General features: G+C 48.7%; 2 protein-coding genes across 3 annotated transcripts; both read left to right on the forward strand.

Annotated features, from left to right (window-relative positions):
• Positions 1 to 669: 669 nt before the first annotated feature.
• LOC102463654 (interferon lambda-3-like) lies at positions 670 to 11,164 on the forward strand. 2 transcript variants are annotated; one of them, XM_075934422.1, is made up of 7 exons: positions 2,035 to 2,173; positions 2,435 to 2,512; positions 8,274 to 8,440; positions 8,791 to 8,868; positions 9,328 to 9,471; positions 9,747 to 9,824; positions 10,265 to 11,164. In XM_075934422.1, the coding sequence occupies exons 1-7, from the start codon at positions 2,170 to 2,172 to the stop codon at positions 10,361 to 10,363; spliced, it is 648 nt and encodes a 215-aa protein (XP_075790537.1). In that variant the 5' UTR covers positions 2,035 to 2,169; the 3' UTR covers positions 10,364 to 11,164. The 2 variants fall into 2 exon arrangements, with proteins under 2 accessions (XP_075790538.1, XP_075790537.1); XM_075934423.1 differs by lacking the exons at positions 8,274 to 8,440; positions 8,791 to 8,868; positions 9,328 to 9,471; positions 9,747 to 9,824; positions 10,265 to 11,164 and adding exons at positions 670 to 1,145; positions 1,493 to 1,570; positions 2,953 to 4,169 and having other exon boundaries at positions 2,030 to 2,173.
• Positions 11,165 to 16,559: 5,395 nt separating this feature from the next.
• On the forward strand, positions 16,560 to 20,497 carry LOC102443415 (interferon lambda-3-like). The gene is made up of 5 exons (XM_075934399.1): positions 16,560 to 16,720; positions 17,329 to 17,400; positions 18,453 to 18,629; positions 19,251 to 19,331; positions 20,408 to 20,497. Exons 1-5 carry the CDS (start codon positions 16,568 to 16,570, stop codon positions 20,495 to 20,497), a joined length of 573 nt encoding a protein of 190 aa, XP_075790514.1. The 5' UTR covers positions 16,560 to 16,567.
• Positions 20,498 to 20,765: the final 268 nt, after the last annotated feature.

The raw sequence follows: 20,765 nt of genomic DNA on the forward strand, positions 1-20,765 counted from the left end.
GTAAGGAACGAAAGTTATACCAGCAACGTGTGTTCCGCCTGAGCGTATTACTATTGGCTGACTAGTGAAATACAAAACCTGTATGCTTCATGAATGTTTTCCTGCAAAAAATCAGAGTGCAAGTTGCTATGATTTCTAGGGTATTTTCCTTTTGTACTGGGAGAATAGTCAGGTGTTTGTGAAAAGTGTTTGTCAACCCCAAAGCCTTTCACATAAAAACACGAACGGTTTCAGAACAGAGCAGTCATCAAATAATGGAACAAACAATGCCATGTGACTTAGGAAACCAGCCGCAACACGTGTAATGAATATCAAATTGCAGATAATTCCAGTCAATAGTCTGAGATAGAGCAGAGATATATATTTGCATAATATTTAGAGTCCGTTCACAGTTTGCTTAAAAGAAGGTTAAATGTGTAACACAACATTGCTGCCAGTCTCTCTGCCAGTCTCCCGCTCTACCCAGCTTGAGGTCTGCAGAGGAACTGAACTGTCTCTGATCCTGCAGCTCCTTTTATAGGGCCTTCCTGGCCCCTCATTGGCCATTTCCCCTATAGCCATACTAGCCTTTTTGGAGGACCTCTCTATTGTCCTTTTCTGGGGCATGAAGTGGCAAGGCCTCAAGCCTCTCTGTAGAGTCTTCAGGGCCTGGTTCCACACTGGTTCTTGTACTTCTTCACACTACCTCTTCCTCAGCTGCTTAATGTCCCAATGATCAAATGAACTAATTGGCTTCAGAGATGGTAACAATTATTGTACTTCCTAGTCCACAGTAGGAAGCCGCAGATCAGAGCCATTTCACTACAGGCTGCCTTCTGCGACAGATTTAATAGCACTTTATGTAACCGTAAAAAGGAAGTTTCCTTAGGTGTGTCTCCGCGGCAGGTCTGGCTTACGAGATGCCATCCAGCTCTCCAGCGGGTAAGTCTGGCAGCCTGGCATCTCAGTGATGTCTTTCTCCCACTCTGTCTCCCTTAGGAAGCACGATGGGCGTAGGCTACAGAGTTCTCCTTGTTCTGTCCCTCTGGGTGATGACTGCAGAGGCCTTTCCCAAAGGCGCCCTGAGGACAAAATGCCACCTCGCAAAATACAAGTCCCTGCCACCCCGGGAACTGGAGGCCTTCAAGAAAACCAAGGACAAATTTGTAAGTGTGAAAATGCATAAAGGATCTGCCGACGAAGGGTTCTGGGGTTGGCAGATCCCCGTCTAAACTGCCGCGCTGAGCTGACAATCAGCTGATCGGCACAGCACGGTGGCCATGTTGATGTAAATGAAGCTGCGATTATTGAAATCGTGGCTTCATTTCCCTTTACCGTCCTGACTAATCTACATGGTTTCGTCAAAGGAGCCATGTAGTTTAGACACACTCATGATGTCTGCATCTCCCCGCCTCACCGCTGGGATTGTGTGGATAGAACTGAGGGAAGAACTAGTAGACGTATTCCTGATCCTCCATATATATGGCTCTAAGCTCTCTCCTTCTGCCTCCAGGAGGACATCTTGCTGTTGTCCGACCGAAAATGCAACACCAGGATTTTCCACAGGAACTGGGATGTCAAAGAGTTGTCGGTAAGAAAAATCCCAGCCAAGGGGTAGAAGTTCCCATGGTAGCAGACGCCGCTTTCGTAATGTATCTCCTTTTCTGTCTGATTCTGATCTCACTGAGCCCTCGTACTAATCTGACATGTGGTTCCCTGACCTCTGCCTTCCAGCAGGTCACTCGAAAGTCACTGATCTACCCAGGATCGTGTCAAAGCCGATTGTGCCTCTAACTAAGGGTCACCCCTCCTTTTCAATCCTGGTGTCTTTTCACTGGCTATGAATTGGTGTCAAGACAGAGGTGGGGAGATGAAGCCGTATTCAGCCAGCAGTGATTTATTGACCAATCAAAGCCCTGAGTGGCTTTGGAAAATCACCTCTTTCAAACTGGTTTACCAAGCTACGCCTGAGACTTTCTACTCCGGGATCTGCCCAGCTGCTTAGCGTTCTCACACGCACGTGGTCTTACCTACTAGTGTGTCTCCCCAGGTGCACGACAGGGTGATCCTGGTAGAGAAGGAGCTGGACTTCACCATTAACACGTTGGAGGATGTTGAGGACCCCAGTCTATCCAAGCTGCTGCCAAGGCCGCTGGAAATCCTGTCGCAGATCAGAGAGGACTTGAGACCATGCGTGAGTATTCGGTGCTAGATTTCTCTTTCCCTGCCAGATTCGACTCCCTTCAAGGGGAACCCACGTGCAGCTGCTTGTTCTTGTCCCGTGTTGCTCTTGCTTTGGGCCCATCCTTACATAGGACACTGAAAGCAAGGGGAATGGGTATGAAATGCACAAGGGTGCCCCCTAGACTATGTCAAGGCACGAATTGCTCTGTGCCTAGAGAGAAGGGGCTTTGATTGATTGTCTGCTGAAATCTCTGTGCAATTCTGTTTGCAGATCAGGCAAACGCCTTCTCATTCACACTCCAAGAGGCTGAACAGTTGGCTCCAAAATTTGCAGGCGAGCAAAGAGACGGTGAGTGGGCATTTGAGGCAACGCGCAAAGCCAACTTCCACACCAATTAGAGACGGAACCAGCCTCCTGGGTCCCATCCCAGAGGCCACGACGGCATTGCTGCTGCTTATTCTGCCCGTTATTACCTACCTTGGGATTTATTTTTAAATATTGCAATAAAAATGAGCCTGTAGATCCCGTCAGGTCTGCTTCTCAATGACGTAACAGACGACGGCAACAGCTAACGTAGGGTTTGAATGACGCTGCCGTTTGCATGTGCGTCTGCTTGGGTTACAAAGATCAGCATTCACCTTGCCCTCTCTCCAGTACCTCCCCTTTTTCCACCTCCTCTGAGTGCCCTTACGGATACGCACTTGCCTCTTAAAAATGCAACATACTTGTGGCCACTTTAATGTAGCCCTCTCCCCTCTTCCTGTTGTAAATATTCTCTGGTTTCCCAGGAAACACCTGCATGTCTGGAAGCTTCTGTCATCCTCAACCTCTTCCGCTTGCTGAACGAAGATTTGAGATGCGCCGCCTACACGGAGCTTTGCGTGTAGCCGTCTGGTTTCTGTGGTACCTTGCGTCCATACCTTCTTAGCTACGGGAGAGTCTGTAGCCTGGGAACACCGAATACACATCATGAGAAGACGTGTCTGAATCAGGAACATTCATCTCATTCTGGCTTCCGACTGTACATCCCCAAGCAAACTGATTCCATCCTTTCATACCTAAAAACATCACACAACAGTTGGTCTCCACTCCAACTTGCTCCAATTTCCAGCTAGTGCAGCACTCTTGACTCCTTGACAAATATTCATTGGAGGATGGTTTTTTTCATCAGTTAAAATTTGGGACTTCGGTAGGATTTGATCCTCGCAGGATATTATTTAGTGAATGCATTATTATTCTCACTATCAAGTGCATTTCAGTCAATGTAACATATCTAAACATATTGGGAACATTTCATAAGCTTTCATTTTGTTTTCAATGCACCCCAGTTCTGGGATTTACGCACTGGTGACAGCTCTTAACTCTCTCAGAAACAAGCTCAGGAAAACTAACTAATATTGAAATTTGGCAGTTCTTACTTTATATATCCTCCACAGACGTATTTATACAGAGTATATTTTTATCTTGTTGTTTCTTCATGTATTATTACCAGAGTAAAAAGAGTAATTGATTTTTATAACTTCCAGACATGATCCAAAGTGTTATTTATTCAGGATAATGTATCTATTTATTTTGATGTATTTAACTATTGCTAAGTTATATATTGCTAAGTTATATAATATATACCTATTTATATATAATTATGAACAAATAAAATTGTTATCCTGAGGTTTGGCATTCCTGGAAGCATTTTGTAAACAGAAACTTGGAGACATCGCAATCATGATATAGTTGTAGTGCTTTGCAGCAGTAGATCCCAACGTGATTGTTGCAGATGAGAAACTTGGGCATAAGATGCAAAATGACCTGTCCAGAATCATTCAGCTGGCCTGTAGCAGAGCCAAGAATCCTGAGAATCAATGTTCCACTCTAGCCACTAGGCCGTGGTGCCTCCGTCTTGCATTGCAAAGCTCCTCGCATTTGCCTGACCCTTCCTGAAATTCCAAACTGTCAACTGAAAGGTCCAAGAGAGATGTGACACTTGTCTTTCTCCTTCCTTTCGGCATCACCATTAGAGCTAGACAAATGTTCCCTGGAGAGCCCAAACTGTGGAAAACTCCTATGGCTGTTGGTTCTGTCAGAAGCTCAAACCTCAGCCAAAGAATATGACATGGTGTCATGAGTAACCTGAGAACAAACAGGGATGGAAACCAGTAACAAAACCTGCAGTCAGGAGGTCCAATGCAAGAAAGGTTGCAGGATCTCATCAGCATACCACTCTTGAATGCTCTAAAGAACATCAGCTTTAACAAACCTTCACAACAGACCATCTGGAAACAATATTTTGCATGGCATAAACAAACTGAAAATGTGCCGCTAGCTTTTTAAAAATGTATGCTGTGAAGACGCGCGCTCTAACATGTGTCTAAGGGTACATCTAGACTACAGGCTTCTGTCGACAATGAGCATCTAGACTACATCCAGTTCCAAGCTGCTTTGTCGACATGAGAGTGTAGAGGCAACGGACAGTGTAGATGCAATAACACCTTCTGTCGACAGAACTCTGTCGACAAAAGGCGCTATTCCTCGTAGAATGAAGTTTACTGTCATCGACAAAACTGCCGTGTCCTGTCGACATTATGTCGACAGAACTCGGCGGTAGTGTAGGCACAGATATAGTCCATTTTTGTCGACAAAAACCTATAGACTAGACACACCCTAAATCCTTTAATTTGCACTGAAGACAGGCAAAAGGGTATGTTTGATGCGTTCTTTATACATCAGAAACTTGTGGTTTAGGTCCACTGGAGAATTCAAGAGCCGGGGAAAATGTCTGAATGTTTGTTTCCTCAGAATTCTGCATGTGATGGCTGAAAACTGATTATTGGAATGCAAAACATGAAAATACCAGACAGGCTAGTTACTGAGTTAACAGATTAAAACCCTGGCACTGACACATTCAGCCTACATCCACAAAGCATGGAAAAAGTCATAGCCCGAGAGATGACGTATGTCCAGCTAGAGGCACAGGGTGTACCAAATCCACAAAATATGCACATTTTGTACCTGTTTGCTGCACCAAAGCCATCAGGGGGTTGAGTCCCTGGTACGCACAATTAAAAGCCGCTGTTTCTCGGGTCTATCACTTATGTTCAGAATTTCGTGGCTTCAGTGTTCCTGGGCCCTCAGAGAAGAGGAACTCCAGTTCGTTCTTTATCTCAGCTGAAGTTATTGGAGCAGGAGGCCTCCTAGATTCTCTTTCACCCCTTTTACCTGCAGCCCGAATTTTGCAACAACGGTTCGTCCGTCTGTCTACGTTCTTTGTCCGGATGCCCCCACAAGCTAATCAGCAGCCCAGAGCAAATACCATGCCAGACATGAAACCTGAGATAACCCCCAGGCACTGCCATGGGGCTTACGACGCCCGACTACAGGGACAAGAAATGGTGCAAAGACGTTTAGCTGCAAGAATTCATGGGAGCGCGACTCGCCCGGGTTGACAGTACAGCGCTCTGAACGGTTGCCAGGCGAGAGACAGGTGCTACTTCCTGCGTCTGCAATTGCAATCGTCCCTCATGCTGCTTTCACTGTAGCCTCAGGGCCGTCCTGATGCACAGGCTGAATATGCCACCGCAGATCTGGGGCACCTCATGAGCAGCAGGTGAGAGCGGGTTGTCTCCTACATGTTGCAGGAGTTTCCTTGCTCGTGTTCACTGTCCTGGGCGGCACCACAGTTCCGGCAACGTGAGTCTGCAAAGGGTGGGGTGACGACCTCGACTCCGGTCCCTCCTGGCTGCAGGTCCTAGCTCACTGGAGGCTGGCGAGACTCTGACTCCTCCACAGAGCTGAGGGGCAGCCCCGGCAGCAGCCAGGCATTTAACCCCTTCCTGCTGGACAACCTTTTAACATGCCATGTGGACAGGACGGGGAGAGCGCGTGGGGCACACACTGGGAGTGAGAACAAGTCTCGTGGCAGGGCACGTGTGGGTGTGTGTGGGGTGTGTGTGTGTGTGTTGCGTAGGGTGTTCCAAAGACAGCCCTGCACGCTGGTGTGGTTATCTCAGAGCCGCCTCCCTTCCTGTTCCCTCAGCCCCGCTCCACAAGGGATGTAGCTGCTTCTTACGGGCCTCACGGGAAGGGACGTCCCTCTTCTGGTGTAATGCTCTACGGAGACACCTGCACCCACCACTTGCGGTACGGGCACAACTGTCTCCACCAAACAATCCCGCAGGCCAGGACGTTGAACCACTCGATGTGCCGGCCGGTGAGCAGACGGGAGCTGTTTGGAAAACGATCTTTGTGAGAGGTGGTGTCGTTTGGAGAGAGGACGGGGTCATGCGTCAGTGAGAAATGGATCCAGAGACAGGGTCTTTGTGGCTGTATTCCTCCGCCAAGGCCACAGTCGCTGAGCCCAGCACAACAGACCAGGACCAAAGGAGGAACCAAGGATACAATGAGTCAGAGGCCCGTGCGGCCGAGGGGTGGCAGGCAGGATGGGATGGGAGATGGGGGGTCACTAGAAAGAGCTGCACCTCAGAAGAGAGACTAGCAGAGCATTGTCCCCGTGGCTCCCCCTCGGCTGTGTGCGGCAACCCCTCGTGCCAAGGCCCCATTTCGCCTGTAAACGGACCTAAGAGGCAGCCATTGATTCATGTGGAGGATGCTTCTGTAACGAGGTCCTGATCCTGACTGGAGCCTCTGGGCACAAGTGGAATACGGGTTGGACCACTCTAGTCCAGCCCCCTGGATTTTGCCGGAGCAGAGGAAGTCATTTCTGGACCCGCGGCTACTGGCCACCCCAATTCTGGGCCAGCCACTGGCCTCCCAGCTGGCTCCCCACCCTGCCGCCAGTCCCGCTGCCTTGCTGGATAAGCCCTTCATTGCTATGCTGGATAGCCCAGCTTACCCACAGCTGCCAGTGCGCTGGGCTCCTGCTTTGCTGTGATTCACCTGTGATCCCCAAACGCTGGTGAGGAGATTCCCACCCCGCTGACGATCACTTTACATTGTGTGCACGGGAAAGGATTCTTGAAACAAAAGGGTCTCGGATTCTTCTGTGCATTGGGCCCCACAGGGCTCTGCAATCCAGCTACAGACATACCTGCTCCAGGCAGAGCCCTCTTGCATAACTCACTTGTGACATCACCCAGGGAATCTCTCAGCACTGTGCTCAGGTGCAACGTCTACCTGCCTTCCTTTTGCTTTCCTTTTCCCTTTCCAAACGCATTCCTTGCTCTCTGGTTGGTGAGAGCAGAGCTGGGTTTTCTGCCACAGACTAAAGCAAAGTGACGTTGCGTGTTCTTTTTCTTAACTGGAAAATGCCTTTTGGTATAAAAGCAAGAGCAATGGAGAGGAAAAGACACATTCAGAGTCAAGAGAGAGGCAAAGCAGCCTTGAGACACGAGAGGCAGCTAAAGCGACAGCCCAGCAAATACACGGCAAGGTAAGGGCAGCTGGCTTGACGCCAATCCTTACTATGATTTCTCTTTGCTCAGTGACTATATTGTGCTCTGTGGAAGACAGCAAGGAACGTGTGTTCCGCCTGAGCGTATTACTATTGGCTCACTCGTGAAAACCAAAACCTCTCTGATTCATGAATGTTTTCCTGCAGAAAATCAGAGTGCAAGTTACTATGATTTTTAGGGTATTTTCTTTTTGTACCGGGAGAATAGTCAAGTGTTTGTGAAAAGTGTTTGTCAACCCCAAAGCCTTCCCAGATGATATTTCACAGAAAAACGGTTTCAGAACAGAGCAGTCATCAAATAATGGAACAGAAACAATGCCATGTGACTTAGGAAACCAGCCGCCACACGTGTAATGAATATCAAATTGCAGATAATTCCAGCCAATAGCCTGAAATTATTGGTCAGAACTTTTTGGCAAGTGGCAGAGATATATATTTGCATAATATTTAGAGTCAGTTCACAGTTTGCTTTAAAGAAGGTTAAATGTGTAACACAAGCCATATATTGGAAAACGTTCCCTGCTCCCAATACAAGCTACTTTATTAGCGGCGAGGAGTCCTGTGGCACCTTATAGACTAACTGAAGTGTTGGAGCATAAGCTTTCGTGGGCAATGACCCGCTTCGTCAGATGCACGCTTTTGCAGATTCAGACTAACTCGGCTACCTCTCTGATACTTAGCTACTTTATTGTTTGTCTCTCTTAGGAAGCATGATGGGCGTAGGCTACAGAGTTCTCCTTGTTCTGTCCCTCTGGGTGATGACTGCAGAGGCCTTTCCCAAAGGTGCCCTGAGGACAAAATGCCACCTCGCAAAATACAAGTCCCTGCCACCCCGGGAACTGGAGGCCTTCAAGAAAACCAAGGACAAATTTGTAAGTGTGAAAATGCATATAAAGGATCTGCCGATGAAGGATACTGGGGTCAGCAGATCCCCGTCGAAACTGCCGCGCTGAGCTGACAATCACCTGATCGGCACAGCACGGTGGCCATGTTGATGTAAATGAAGCCGCGATTATTGAAATCGTGGCTTCATTTCCCTTTACCGTCCTGACTAATCTACATGGTTTCGTCGAAGGAGCCATGTAGTTTAGACACACTCATGATTTCTTGCATCTCCCCGCCTCACCGCTGGGATTGTGTGGATAGAACTGAGGGAAGAACTAGTAGACGTATTCCTGATCCTCCATATATATGGCTCTAAGCTCTCTCCTTCTGCCTCCAGGAGGACATCTTGCTGTTGTCCAACCGAAAATGCAACACCAGGATTTTCCACAGGAACTGGGAAGTCAAAGAGTTGTCGGTAAGAAAAATCCCAGCCAAGGGGTAGAAGTTCCCATGGTAGCAGACGCCGCTTTCGTAATGTATCTCCTTTTCTGTCTGATTCTGATCTCACTGAGCCCTCGTACTAATCTGACATGTGGTTCCCTGACCTCTGCCTTCCGGCAGGTCACTCGAAAGTCACTGATCTACCCAGGATCGTGTCAGAGCCGATTGTGGCTCTAACTAAGGGTCACCCCTCCTTTTCAATCCTGGTGTCTTTTCACTGGCTATGAACTGGTGTCAAGACAGAGGTGGGGAGATGAAGCCGTGTTCAGCCAGCAGTGATTTATTGACCAATCAAAGCCCTGAGTGGCTTTGGAAAATCACCTCTTTCAAACTGGTTTACAAATCTACGCCTGAGACTTTCTAGTCCGGGATCTGCCCAGCTGCTTAGCGTTCTCACACGCACGTGGTCTTACCTACTAGTGTGTCTCCCCAGGTGCACGACAGGGTGATCCTGGTAGAGAAGGAGCTGGACTTCACCATTAACACGTTGGAGGATGTTGAGGACCCCAGTCTATCCAAGCTGCTGCCAAGGCCGCTGGAAATCCTGTCGCAGATCAGAGAAGACTTGAGACGCTGCGTGAGTATTCGGCGCTAGATTTCTCTTTCCCTGCCAGATTCGACTCCCTTCAAGGGGAATCCGCGTGCAGCTGCTTGTTCTTGTCCCGTGTTTCTCTTGATTTGGGCCCGTCCTTACATAGGACACTGAAAGCAAGGGGAATGCGAATGAAATGCACAAGGGTGCCCTCTAGACTGTATCAAGGCACGAATTGCTCTGTGCCTAGAGAGAAGGGGCTTTTGTTGATTGTCTGCTGAAATCTCTGTGCACCAACTCTGTATCAATTCTGTTTGCAGACCAGGCAAACGCCTTCTCATTCACACTCCAAGAGGCTGAACAGTTGGCTCCAAAATTTGCAGGCGAGCAAAGAGACGGTGAGTGGGCATTTGAGACAACGTGCAAAGCCAACTTCCACACCAATTAGAGACGGAACCAGTCTCCTGGGTCCCATCCCAGAGGCCACGGCGGCATTGCTGCTGCTTATTCTCCCCGTTATTACCTACCTTGGGATTTATTTTTAAATATTGCAATAAAAATTAGCCTGTAGGTCCTGTCAGGTCTGCTGCGCAGTGATGTAACCGACAACGGCAACAGCTAACGTACGGTTTGAATGACGCTGCCGTTTGCATGTGCATCTGCTTGGGTTACAAAGATCAGCATTCACCTTGCCCTCTCTCCAGTACCTACCCTCTTTCCTCCTCCTCTGAGCGCCCTTATGGATAAGCACCTGCCTCCTTATAATACAGCATCCTTGTGGTTTCTTTCATGTAGCCGCCTCCCCCCTTCCTGCTCTAAATATTCTCTCCTTTCCCAGGAATCACCTGCATGTCTGGAAGCTTCTGTGATCCTCAACCTCTTCCGACTGCTGAATGAAGATTTGAGATGCGCCGCCTACACGGAACTTTGCGTGTAGCCGTCTGGTCTCTGTGATACCTTGTGTTCACACCTACTTAGCCACCGGAGCGTCCCTAGACGAGGAGCACTGAATATTCATCCCAAGAAGACATCTCTGAATCAGGAACCTTCATCATCTTATTCTTGCTTCCCACTATACATCCCCGAGCAAACTGATACCATCCTTTCATACCTAAAAAAGTCACACAACAGCTGGTCTCTGCTCCAGCTTGCTCCAGTTTCCAGTTGGTGCAGCATTCTCGACTCCTTGACAAATATTCATTGGAGGATGTTTTTTTTCATCACAGTTCAAATCTGGGAGTTCGGTAGGATTTGACCCACACAGGATATTATTTATTGAATGCCTTTTTATTGTCACTATGCAAATGGATTTTAGTCAAATGCATATCCAAAAATACTGGGAACATTTCATAAGCTTTCATTTTGTTTTAAATGCACCCCGGTTCTGGGATTTACACACTGTGGTCACAGCTCTTAGCTCTCTCAGAAACAAGCTCAGGAAAATGAATTAATATTGAAGTTTGGCAGTTCTTAATATATTCATCCTCTACAGATGTATTTATACAGAGTATATTTTTATCTTACTGTTTCTTTATGTATTATGTATTCTTTAAGAAGAGTAATTGATTTGTATAACTTCCAGACATGAACCTAAATGTTATTTATTATGGATAATTTATTAGCTATTTATTTTGATGTATTTCACCATTGCTAAGTTTGTATTTTTTATATATATAATTATGAACAAATAAAATTGTTATCCAGGGGCTTGGCATTCCTGTAAACATTTTGTAAACCGAAAAGTGGAGACAATTCAGTCACGATATAGTTGTAGTGCTTTGCAGCAGTAGATCCCAATGTGATTGTGGCAGATGGGAAACTCGGGCATGAGAAGCAAAATGACCTGTCCAGAATCATTCAGCAGGCCTGTAGCAGAGCCAAGAATCCTGAGAAGCAATCTTCCACTCTAACCACTAGGCCACGGTGCCTCCCTCTTGCATTGCAAAGCTCCTTGCATTTGGCTCACCCTTGCTCCATTTCCGAACGGTCAACAGAAAGGTCCAAGAGAGACGTGACACTTGCCTTTCTCTTTCCTTTCGGTGTTACCATTAGGCTAGACAAATGTTCCCTGGAGAGCCCAGACTATGGAAAACTCATGATAGAAATGTAGCCGTGTTAGTCTGGTGTAGCTGAAACAAAAAACAGGACTATGTAGCACTTTAAAGACTAACAAGATGGTTTAATAGGTGATGAGCTATTGTGGGCCAGATCCTTCTGTTCTGAAATTTGATTTGTCCTTTTCTTATGTGTTCACTTTTTTTTAAATTGTATCCTTTGGTATATATGGTTGCGACAATTTTCTTCCACTATTTGATCTGAGGAAGTGGGTCTGGCCCACGAAAACTCATCACCTAATAAACCATCTTGTTACTCTTTAAAGTGCTACACAGACCTATTTTTTATGGAAAACTCCTGTGACTGTTCGTTCTGTAGGAAGCTCGAACCTCAGCCCAGGAACATGACATGGTGTCAGGAGCAACCTAATGCAAGAGGAGGAATGGTCCTGCTATTGTGGGGAATTTTCCTGGCTTCTGTACTACCCCGGAGAAATGGACCGACGAAAGGATGAGAGTCCCCGCTCCCACTTCCTTTACCCAACGGCCTCCCTGAGCCTGAGGGCTCCCCTTCCAGCCTCCTGAGTAGCAGAGTCCTTGAAATCCCAGCAAGACTGGGCCCAGTTTTCCTGGGACTTAATCCCCGGCCTTGTAGTCACTTGGGGCAGGGGCTAGGGTGTCCCCACTCCGGGGTGCTCTCTGCACACTGCAGGCTTTCTTGACCCACTGATCATTTCATACAGTTCAAAGCAAATACAACGTACTAAACATCAACTGATTAAAGAGAAAAGAATAAGAAAAAAGGAGAAAGGTTAAATGAGAACACACAGCCCTGCTCTGTAGCACGGGGACATCACAAACAGCCGTCTGCAGAGTGTAAGGACAGTTCACAGTCTCTTCCTCATAGGTCCCAGAGCTCTCTCTCAATCCCTGGCTGTGCTGCAAGGGGGCTGCAATCTGGACACGCTTGCGCTGGGAGTGACCACACGGCCTCAGGCTCTCGGTGGCAGGACCCCTCTCCCAGTCTGGCCTGCTGGGCCTCCTGGCTTGTGGCGTCTCCCTGCCCAGAGCCTCTTCCTGCAATGTGCTGGTCCCAGCTGCTCACCACACCCAGCTGCAGGCTGCGCTGCTTTGCCAACCTCCAGCTCTTTGTGTTGCTTCTCTGTCCCCTTTGGCTCTCTGAGCACGGCCAGTCTGCTGCTCAACACAGGGCCTGCGCTCCTTGGGCTGTGTGCCTGGCTCTGTTGCTGCAGGACTGCCCCTCAGCACAGGATCTGGCCTCCCTGCAGGTCCATCTCCCCACACATCTTGCTCTTCTTGCTGCTTTCTCTCTGAGAGACCCAGAAAATCCCAGCTCACACGGAGGACAGGACCCGCCTCTTCAGTTCCTCACTGGCCTGTCCAACCTGTCATTCAGGCCGAGCTGGAGTGTTGGCTGCTTTCCATTGTCTCTGGGGTCTGTCCGTCTCAGGACCCTGATTTCTCATGGACCCTTCCCCTTTTGGTACTGGGAGCTGGCCAATCAAAAACTCCCACTGAGCCAACAGCCCCCTTACACTAAGAACAAATAGGGACGGCAACCAGTAAAAAAAGTTGCAGACAGGAGGACCAATGCAAGGAAGTTTGCAGGATCTCATCAGGATACCACTCTTGAATGCTCCAAAGAACATCAGCTTTGACAAACCTTCACAACCGACCGGCTGGAAACAATATTTTGCATTGCACAAAGAAACTGGAAATCTGCAGATAGCTTTTTTAAAATGAATGCTGTGAAGACACAGGCAGAACATGTTTCTGGGGCTATGTCTGGATGCTCTCTTTCGAAAAAGCAGTTTGCATTCCGTAGCGCCTTTTTTCAAAAAAGCACTTCTGAAAACAGGCGTTATTTCTCGTGAAACGAGGTTTTCCGTTGTTTCTGGGATCTAGAGCGCGTGGGGAAGCAGAGCATGCCTGGAAAGTGAAACTGAGTATTCTTGGAAACACAACTGACTTTCAAATTAACTTAGGAACTGACATCGCGACCGTCTCACTGGCGTTGCAAAGCTCTGATGGGAAACTTTCCATCTGACGAGGCTTAGCGGGAGCAGTGCTGAGACACTAGGGGCTGGGAAGAGGCTGAGGCAAAGGCCCGCGACAGGGCCAGGCAGGAAGGGGTCCGGGGCCACAAGAAGCCACCCTGGGCCCTGAGCAAAGTGTGGGGGGCAGCGCCCACCCCAGAAGGGGCAGGGGCTCAGGAAGAAGGAGTGGGGGAGGGGCAGCCAGCCCTCAGCACCACCCGGACCGTGGGGCACTGTCCATCTCCCTCGGCGCTGCCCGGCCACCCCCGCTGCTACGCCAGGCCCCGGGGCAACTGCCTGCTTTGCCCCTCTGTCGGCAGGCCTGTCCCAGGATGTCCCACCAGAATGGCTGTCCGGGGGGGCCAAGAAAGGGGGGAGCTTGCTGAGCTGGCCTGCGCCCAGCCAGGAAGGGGTGCACTGTGAAGCCGGTCCCCCAGGCCTGGCGCGATGAAGCCCCTCCCAACAGGTGCTACTTCCTGCCTCTGCAATTGCAATCGCCCCCCATGCTGAAAATACAAGCGTATCCCTGCCCTGGAGGGCGACTCAGGCCTGCTCTAGTAATCCATCCCGTCTTAAGGGAAATTCAGCATTGGTTTGAGTGTCTTCCTGCTAGCTTCCTTGCAGAGCCTCTGTTGTAGGCTGTCTGCTCCAGACCCCTCTCCACACATGGTCCTTGTTTATGTCTATGAGGGAAATAGAGTCACAGGCACCTTCTGTAGATCAGTACCACGTGTCGTGAGTACCTTGGACGGCTGCTGCCTCTGCGCCTCCACCCTCCAGTCTCTGCTGTTCCTCCCTGGCTGTATCAAAGGGCTGAGGACACATCTAATCTCCTTCCAGCCCAGGCCTGCTCCTCCTTCTGCACTCCCATTCAGCCTGTCTCAGACTTTGCACAGCCTGTGGCTTCCCCCTTAGACCACTGCCAAAAGTGCTCCCCTGGTTCTCCTTCCCCAAGGCCTTCGTTTCCCAGGTAAATCACGAATGTGGCTCGTTAACCTGGAGGCTGTCAAGCCTGCAAGGAAGGCCTATTTCTGGAAATAGCCCCGTCCCGCCCTGCGACCTCTGTCTTCCTCCCCTCCGCTGAGGGAGGGTGCATAAAAGCACAGGACTGGAAGCGCCGCTCAGTGGCTCGTTACCGCAAACCCGGACTCTAGGCCACACTAAGATTAGCAATCTAGGCAGGGAGTCCTTGCATCGCTTGGTCATGACGTCATGCAGCGTTTCCCTCACCTGGCTGGGAAGCCCTGGCACGCAGATGGCTGTGCGCGGGGTGAACCTGCCTTGCTTTTGGTTTCCAGTTCCCACGCAGCTGCACCGACCTGTGGAGTTTTCTCCTTTGAGTAAAGCAAAACAAGATTTCATTTCATTTTTGCCCTAAACAGTATAAAAGCAAGAGCAATGGAGAAGAGAGGCTGTATCCTTAGACCAGAGGGAGGCCAAGCAACCCTGACGGAGGAGAAGAAACTAAAGCGATTTCCCAGCAAACATGCTCCAAGGTAAGTGCTTCTAAGTCCGGGGCGTCTGCCTAGAATAGGGCTTAATAGACTGATCTGCTCTGATCTGCTCCATAGAGTAAGGAGCAAACATTAGCCTTTCCTCAAAGTTATATACCTTGACTTTAGCAAGGCTTTTGATACTGTCTCCCACAATATTCTTGCCAGCAAGTTAAGGGAATGTGGATTGGATAAATGGGACGGTAAGATGGATAGAAAGATGGCTAGAAGGCCGGGCCCAATGGGTAGTGATCAACGGCTCGATGTCAGGATGGCGGTCGGTTTCTAGCGGAGTGCCCCAAGGTTCGGTTCTAGGACCGGTTTTGTTCAATATCTTTATTAATGACCTGGATGAGGGGATGGATTGCACCCTCAGCAAGTTTGCAGATGACACTAAGCTGGGGGGAGAGATAGATACGCTTAAGGGCAGAGATAGGGTCCAGAGCGACTTAGACAAATTGGAGGATTGGGCCACAAGAAATCTGATAAGGTTCAACAAGGACAAGTGCAGAGTCCTGCACTTGGAACAGAAGGATCCCAAGCATAGTTACAAGCTGGGGACCAACCAGTTAAGTAGTAGTTCTACAGAAAAGGACCTGGGGGTTACAGTGGATAATAACCTGGATATGAGTCAACAGTGTGCCCTTGTAGCCAAGAAGGCTAATGGCATATGAGGTTGCATTAAGAGGAGCATTGCCAGCAGATCCAGAGATGTCATCATTCCCCTTTATTCGGCTTTGGTGAGGCCACATCTGGAGTATTGTGTCCAGTTCTGGGCCCCCCACTACAAAAAGGATATGGATTCACTGGAGAGGGTCCAGCGGAGGGCAACCAAAATGATTAGGGGGCTGGCGCATATGACTTATGAGGAGAGGCTGAGGGACTGGGCTCTGTTTAGTCTGCAGAAGCGAAGAGTGAGGGGGGATTTGATGCAGCCTTCAGCTTCCTGAAGGGAGCTTCCAAAGAGGCTGGAGAGAGGCTGCTCTCAGTAGTGACAGATGGCAGAACAAGGAGCAATGGACTCAAGTTATGGTGGGAGAGGTCCAGGTTGGATATTAAGAAAAACTATTTCACTAGGAGGGTAGTGAAGCGCTGGAATGGGTTACCTAAGAAAGTAGTGGAGTCTCCATCCCTAGAGGTGTTTAAGTCTCGGCTTGACAAAGCCCTGGCCGGGTTGATTTAGTTGGGATTGGTCCTGCGTGGAGCAGGGGGCTGGACTTGATGACCTTCTGAGGTCACTTCCAGTTCTATGGTTCTATGATTCTATGAAAGTATCGTACCACTTTCTTTTATTACTAGTGCGTGGAGGGTTGTCATGTAAGAGGTCTGATCCGAAAACATTTGCGAATAGAAGAGTTGCGTTTGCTCGGCTGTGATCTCTGTGGTCAACCCCTCACCCTCAAAGCGATTGTTGCTCTGATCTTCCTGCATCCTTACTCGCCCCCTATGTCAGACTGTCAAAATGTCGTGTGTAGTCCATGTAACCTGGAAATGCGGTGACGTGTCATTTCCTTTTCTGACTCGATTAGGAAAAAGGATGCACAGAAGTTGCCCACTTCTCCTTGTCCTGATGGTATGGACAATGGCTACCGAGGTCTTTCCCCAAGATGCTCAGAAGTGCAACCTCTCAAAGTACGGGAACCTGCCACCCACGGACCTGAAGGCTTTCAAGGATTTCCGAGATCACTTTGTAAGTGCAAAGGAGACACATAAGTGGAATAAATAGCGAGGTGAATCCTCGGCTGTAGTCTCAGCAGCGGCCTTCTCTCTAGAGTATGATGGGCAGGTGAAATAAGGGTGGGTGGATGTTTGGGTTGTGGAATAAAATGGAGAGAAGTCTTGGCCTCTGCATCTTCTTCATTGGGGATCCCTCATTACGTCTTAGCTAACAAAGGAAAAACCTCAAAATATTCAGTTCTGGCAAGTATTCGGATAGTTTGGGAATGAGTATCCCGGAAAAGCTCTGCTGCGTACCAGGAACGCAGTCGAATGAAAAGGAGGCCAGCTGTCAGTTAAACTCTGCACGCTTGCTGTTCAGAGCCAGACAGCAGCAAAGCAATATGAGCAGCGTGTGTAATCGACACCTGTCCCATCTTTGGCACCTTCTTGGAAAGAGCCAGGACTCTTGTGCAGCAGCATTCTTAGGGGATCAAACTGTTGAGTACAACGCTGCCATGACGTTGCACCTTTGCTTGCCTTAATGGGGTTGTATGAGGTGACCGAGAGCAGAATTGGGTGACGTCTCACCTGTCTTGCTGGCTTTCTACATTTCCCTGTCTTCTCATTTTGTGCCTCCAGGAGACAAGCATGCCAGACCGAACCTGCAACACCACCGTTTTCCACCGCAAGTGGGAAGTCAAAGTTCTGTCGGTAAGAATGACCTCTACCAAGAGAGATGAAGCTATGAAATAAGAGTTGCCTCTTTCCAAAGGCTTGGGACTGTCTCTTCTCTAAGCTGGATTCTGATTTCAGCTGGTCGCTGTGTAGCTCCACAGGGACATCGTTACAGACAAGGAATTTATTCCCAAGTGACAAAGTCAGCTCAGATTGGGATCTGCACCTTTTTCTCTATAATTAGCATATTCTTAGCGCTGGAAAGCCTGACGAACATTGCAACTGTGGATCAGTTTAAAAAGTGCTGCATAATATGTAGGGCAGAACGCAAACGTGTGGAAAAGAATGGCAGGAGACCACACAATATACTGTCTGGCTTCAGATGTTATCAGATGATTGAATGAGGAAACAATTTACATCTCAACATTTCTAGCTTGGCCCTGAAAACACTGACCCCGGTTAATACAAGCCAAGACACTAACCTTATCCCTAGTGCTTGACAGCCCAGAGGCGTTATTACAGCTGACTCGTCTGCGCCTCTCTTTATCTTCTATTTCCAGACTGAGCTTTGTTAACTCCCCTCACATAGCCAGATTCAGGTGGTGTGGCAGGAAACCCTTTGTTTCCGTATTTTGGTTTTCCCTCGAGAGAATATTTCAGTTCTCTAAAACCATATCCATGTCTGTGCATGGCCGCTTTGAAGATCCAGAAACCGCTCCCCAAGTCACCAGGGAGGGGTTGGGGGAAATCTTGTGCTGCCGAAATACGTCTTCAGATTGTTGTAACATCGAAAAGATTTGAGCCTGATCTGGAGCACACAAGGGGGTGGATTCCAAGGAAGGACATGAACGTGAAGACAAACAGAAAAGAAAATCGTGTTGTAAGCAGCCGAGTCCGAAGGTACAAGACTCACAGGCTGTGTGTACAAAGTGGATTCACACCTCCCTGGCGTCTTAGGTCTCTTCCCATTGGCAGTGGTTTGGGAAAGGCTCCTTAAGCCTGCCACTGCTAACACAGACGTTCTTATCAACGTGCTGTATCTGCCACTCCCCTGGACAGCCTGTTTTACCTCCATGGTGTCTCCCCAGGTTAACGACAGAGTAATCCTGGTAGAGGAGGAGCTGAACTTCACTATCCACATCCTGGAGAATGTTGAGGATGCCACGCTGTCCGAGAACCTTATGAGGCCATTAGAAAACCTGAGGCACATCAGAGAGGACTTGGGGAATTGCGTGAGTATTGGCTTGCAAAGGTCTCTTGCCACCGTGAGACTGGGAGTTTCCTGCTGAACTCCCAACCATTTTAATTTCTTAAGTGGATCAGAGATCTAGTAATCCCTGTGCCAGGAATTGGGGTTTTAGGTTATAACAAGGGTCGTGTCTGGATCAAGTCGTTGCTATATGCCTTGCTCATAGACGTGACTGAATTAGCGAATTAACTTCATTAACTATTTAGGAAAATGATTCCCCAGCGCCCTGCTATCTGGTATCACTGCAGACATTAGTTTCCTGTAGCATAGCTACTGTTGTTTTCATGTACCCAGGACATCCCAGTTGGGATGGGGAGGAGCCCAGAGGAGTCAGACCCATGGGTGAAAGTGTGTCCTGCGCCCTTGCTCAGCTCTGGGGCAAATTCTCTTTCTTTGGGGCAGAGTTCCTCCCAGTCCTCTTGGTTGCACCAAGCACGCTTCCCCCTACCATATAACTGCTGGGCATTCCTAACAGAACATGGCGGGGGTGCGTAGCTTCCTCAAGTGTAAAGGCAGACAGCCTCCGACCAACCAAGATCTGCTGGGGGTTTGTACCGAGTGGAAGGAGACTCGGCCCTTGTTCCTGAAATCCTCTGATCATGTGCCAATCTGCTCCATGGCCTGATTTTGTTTTCAGATCAGGGATCATCTCCATTCCCATCAGCGCTCCGAGAGGCTGACCAGATGGCTCCAAAAATTCCACCAGGCCAAGAAGACAGTGAGTATATTTGCAAATACACAAGACAAACATTCATCACACGTGCATGGGAACAAATCCGCTCCGTTCCCTTCCCACAGGGCAAGGGCAGGATTGCGCCCGGTCTATTGTCCAGGGAATCTGGAGTCTAGGTGTCCTGAGACTGCATCAGACCGCTGTCCAGTCTCTCAGATCACGAAGGGTCATTACATTTCCTGTCAGACTACAACAGGCCGTGCACCGGAAACCTACCTTTGCCTCGTGGGCTAGTTTGGGTCCTGCCATGGACCCAAATAGTAGGGTTTCACGTCAACATGTGGTGTCTGATCCGCCGGGGCTTTGTGCCTCGCAAAATCATTTAGATTTGTGCAAAACGCTGAGGAATCTGAATTCCCACCTCCCTCGCGCTGTTGGCAGAGTTTTACACCAACTTGCTATTCCCTTTGAAGAGAGGTAGGTGCTGGGCTGGGCAAAGGGAAAAGAGGCCCAGAGAGAATTCATTCATACAGATCTGCCCATGCCCAGGCCGCCTTAGGAATCAGAGCCAGGCCAAAATAATGCACTTGAAATGTAGCACTAACCCTTTTGCTTCATACAAACTCACTGGATAATGTACCAGTCTACAGCACTCATTGTTATATATTTAGAATTACAGCACAGTGTAAATGAGTCGTTACTTAGGTTAGAGGGCTTGTCATGTCTCGTCTACACAGGGACAGCCAGGAAAATTAGTCTGATTTAGCTAACGGTGCGTGTTTGAAGCGGATTAGTGACACTGCATTAAATCCATGTATAGAGGCAATCATTCAAAGTTCAAATGATCTTTCAAAGGGAAGTAACCAAATTAAGAGCATTTTCCTTTGGAATAAGGGGTTCACACAGGGACTGAATGCCATTTAACTAACCCACTTCACATTCACACAGTCAATTCAGATTAGCTTTCCTGGACGTCCTCATGTAAACAGTCCTCTGTTTACTTGCTTTGTGCACGCTCTGTGTTCTCTATTTGCACCTCCCCTTTCATCAAGCCTGTGGTAGCTCTAACTGGCCAGCCATTTTCTGTTACAAATATGTTCCCTTCTTCTCCCCCATCTCAGAAAACTCCTGGGTGCCTGGAGGAATCTGTGATCTTCAATCTGTTCCGCCTGTTCAGCAGCTTAAAGTGCATGGCCAGTTCCTGCAACTAAACGCCGGGTCTTTACACCCTCCCACCTTGTGCCTCTCCCCAGACATTGGAGAGCCCAGCAAATGGGAACCCTAAATCCTTCCTACGTCTATTTGAACCTGGAGTGATGTTTTTCCACCTTGACGTCTTACCGCAAACACCTATCGCCTCTTAGCAAAAGATTCATAAGCAACTGAGCTTCAAGAAGATGCCTCTCTGATTTCAGCTGCCACTAGCTGACTGGGTGTAGGCCAATTTCTTACCTGCTGCTAATGTGTAAGGCCGTCTCC

Source organism: Pelodiscus sinensis, chromosome 7, assembly GCF_049634645.1.
Source record: "Pelodiscus sinensis isolate JC-2024 chromosome 7, ASM4963464v1, whole genome shotgun sequence".
Classification (NCBI taxonomy): Eukaryota; Metazoa; Chordata; order Testudines; family Trionychidae; genus Pelodiscus; species Pelodiscus sinensis.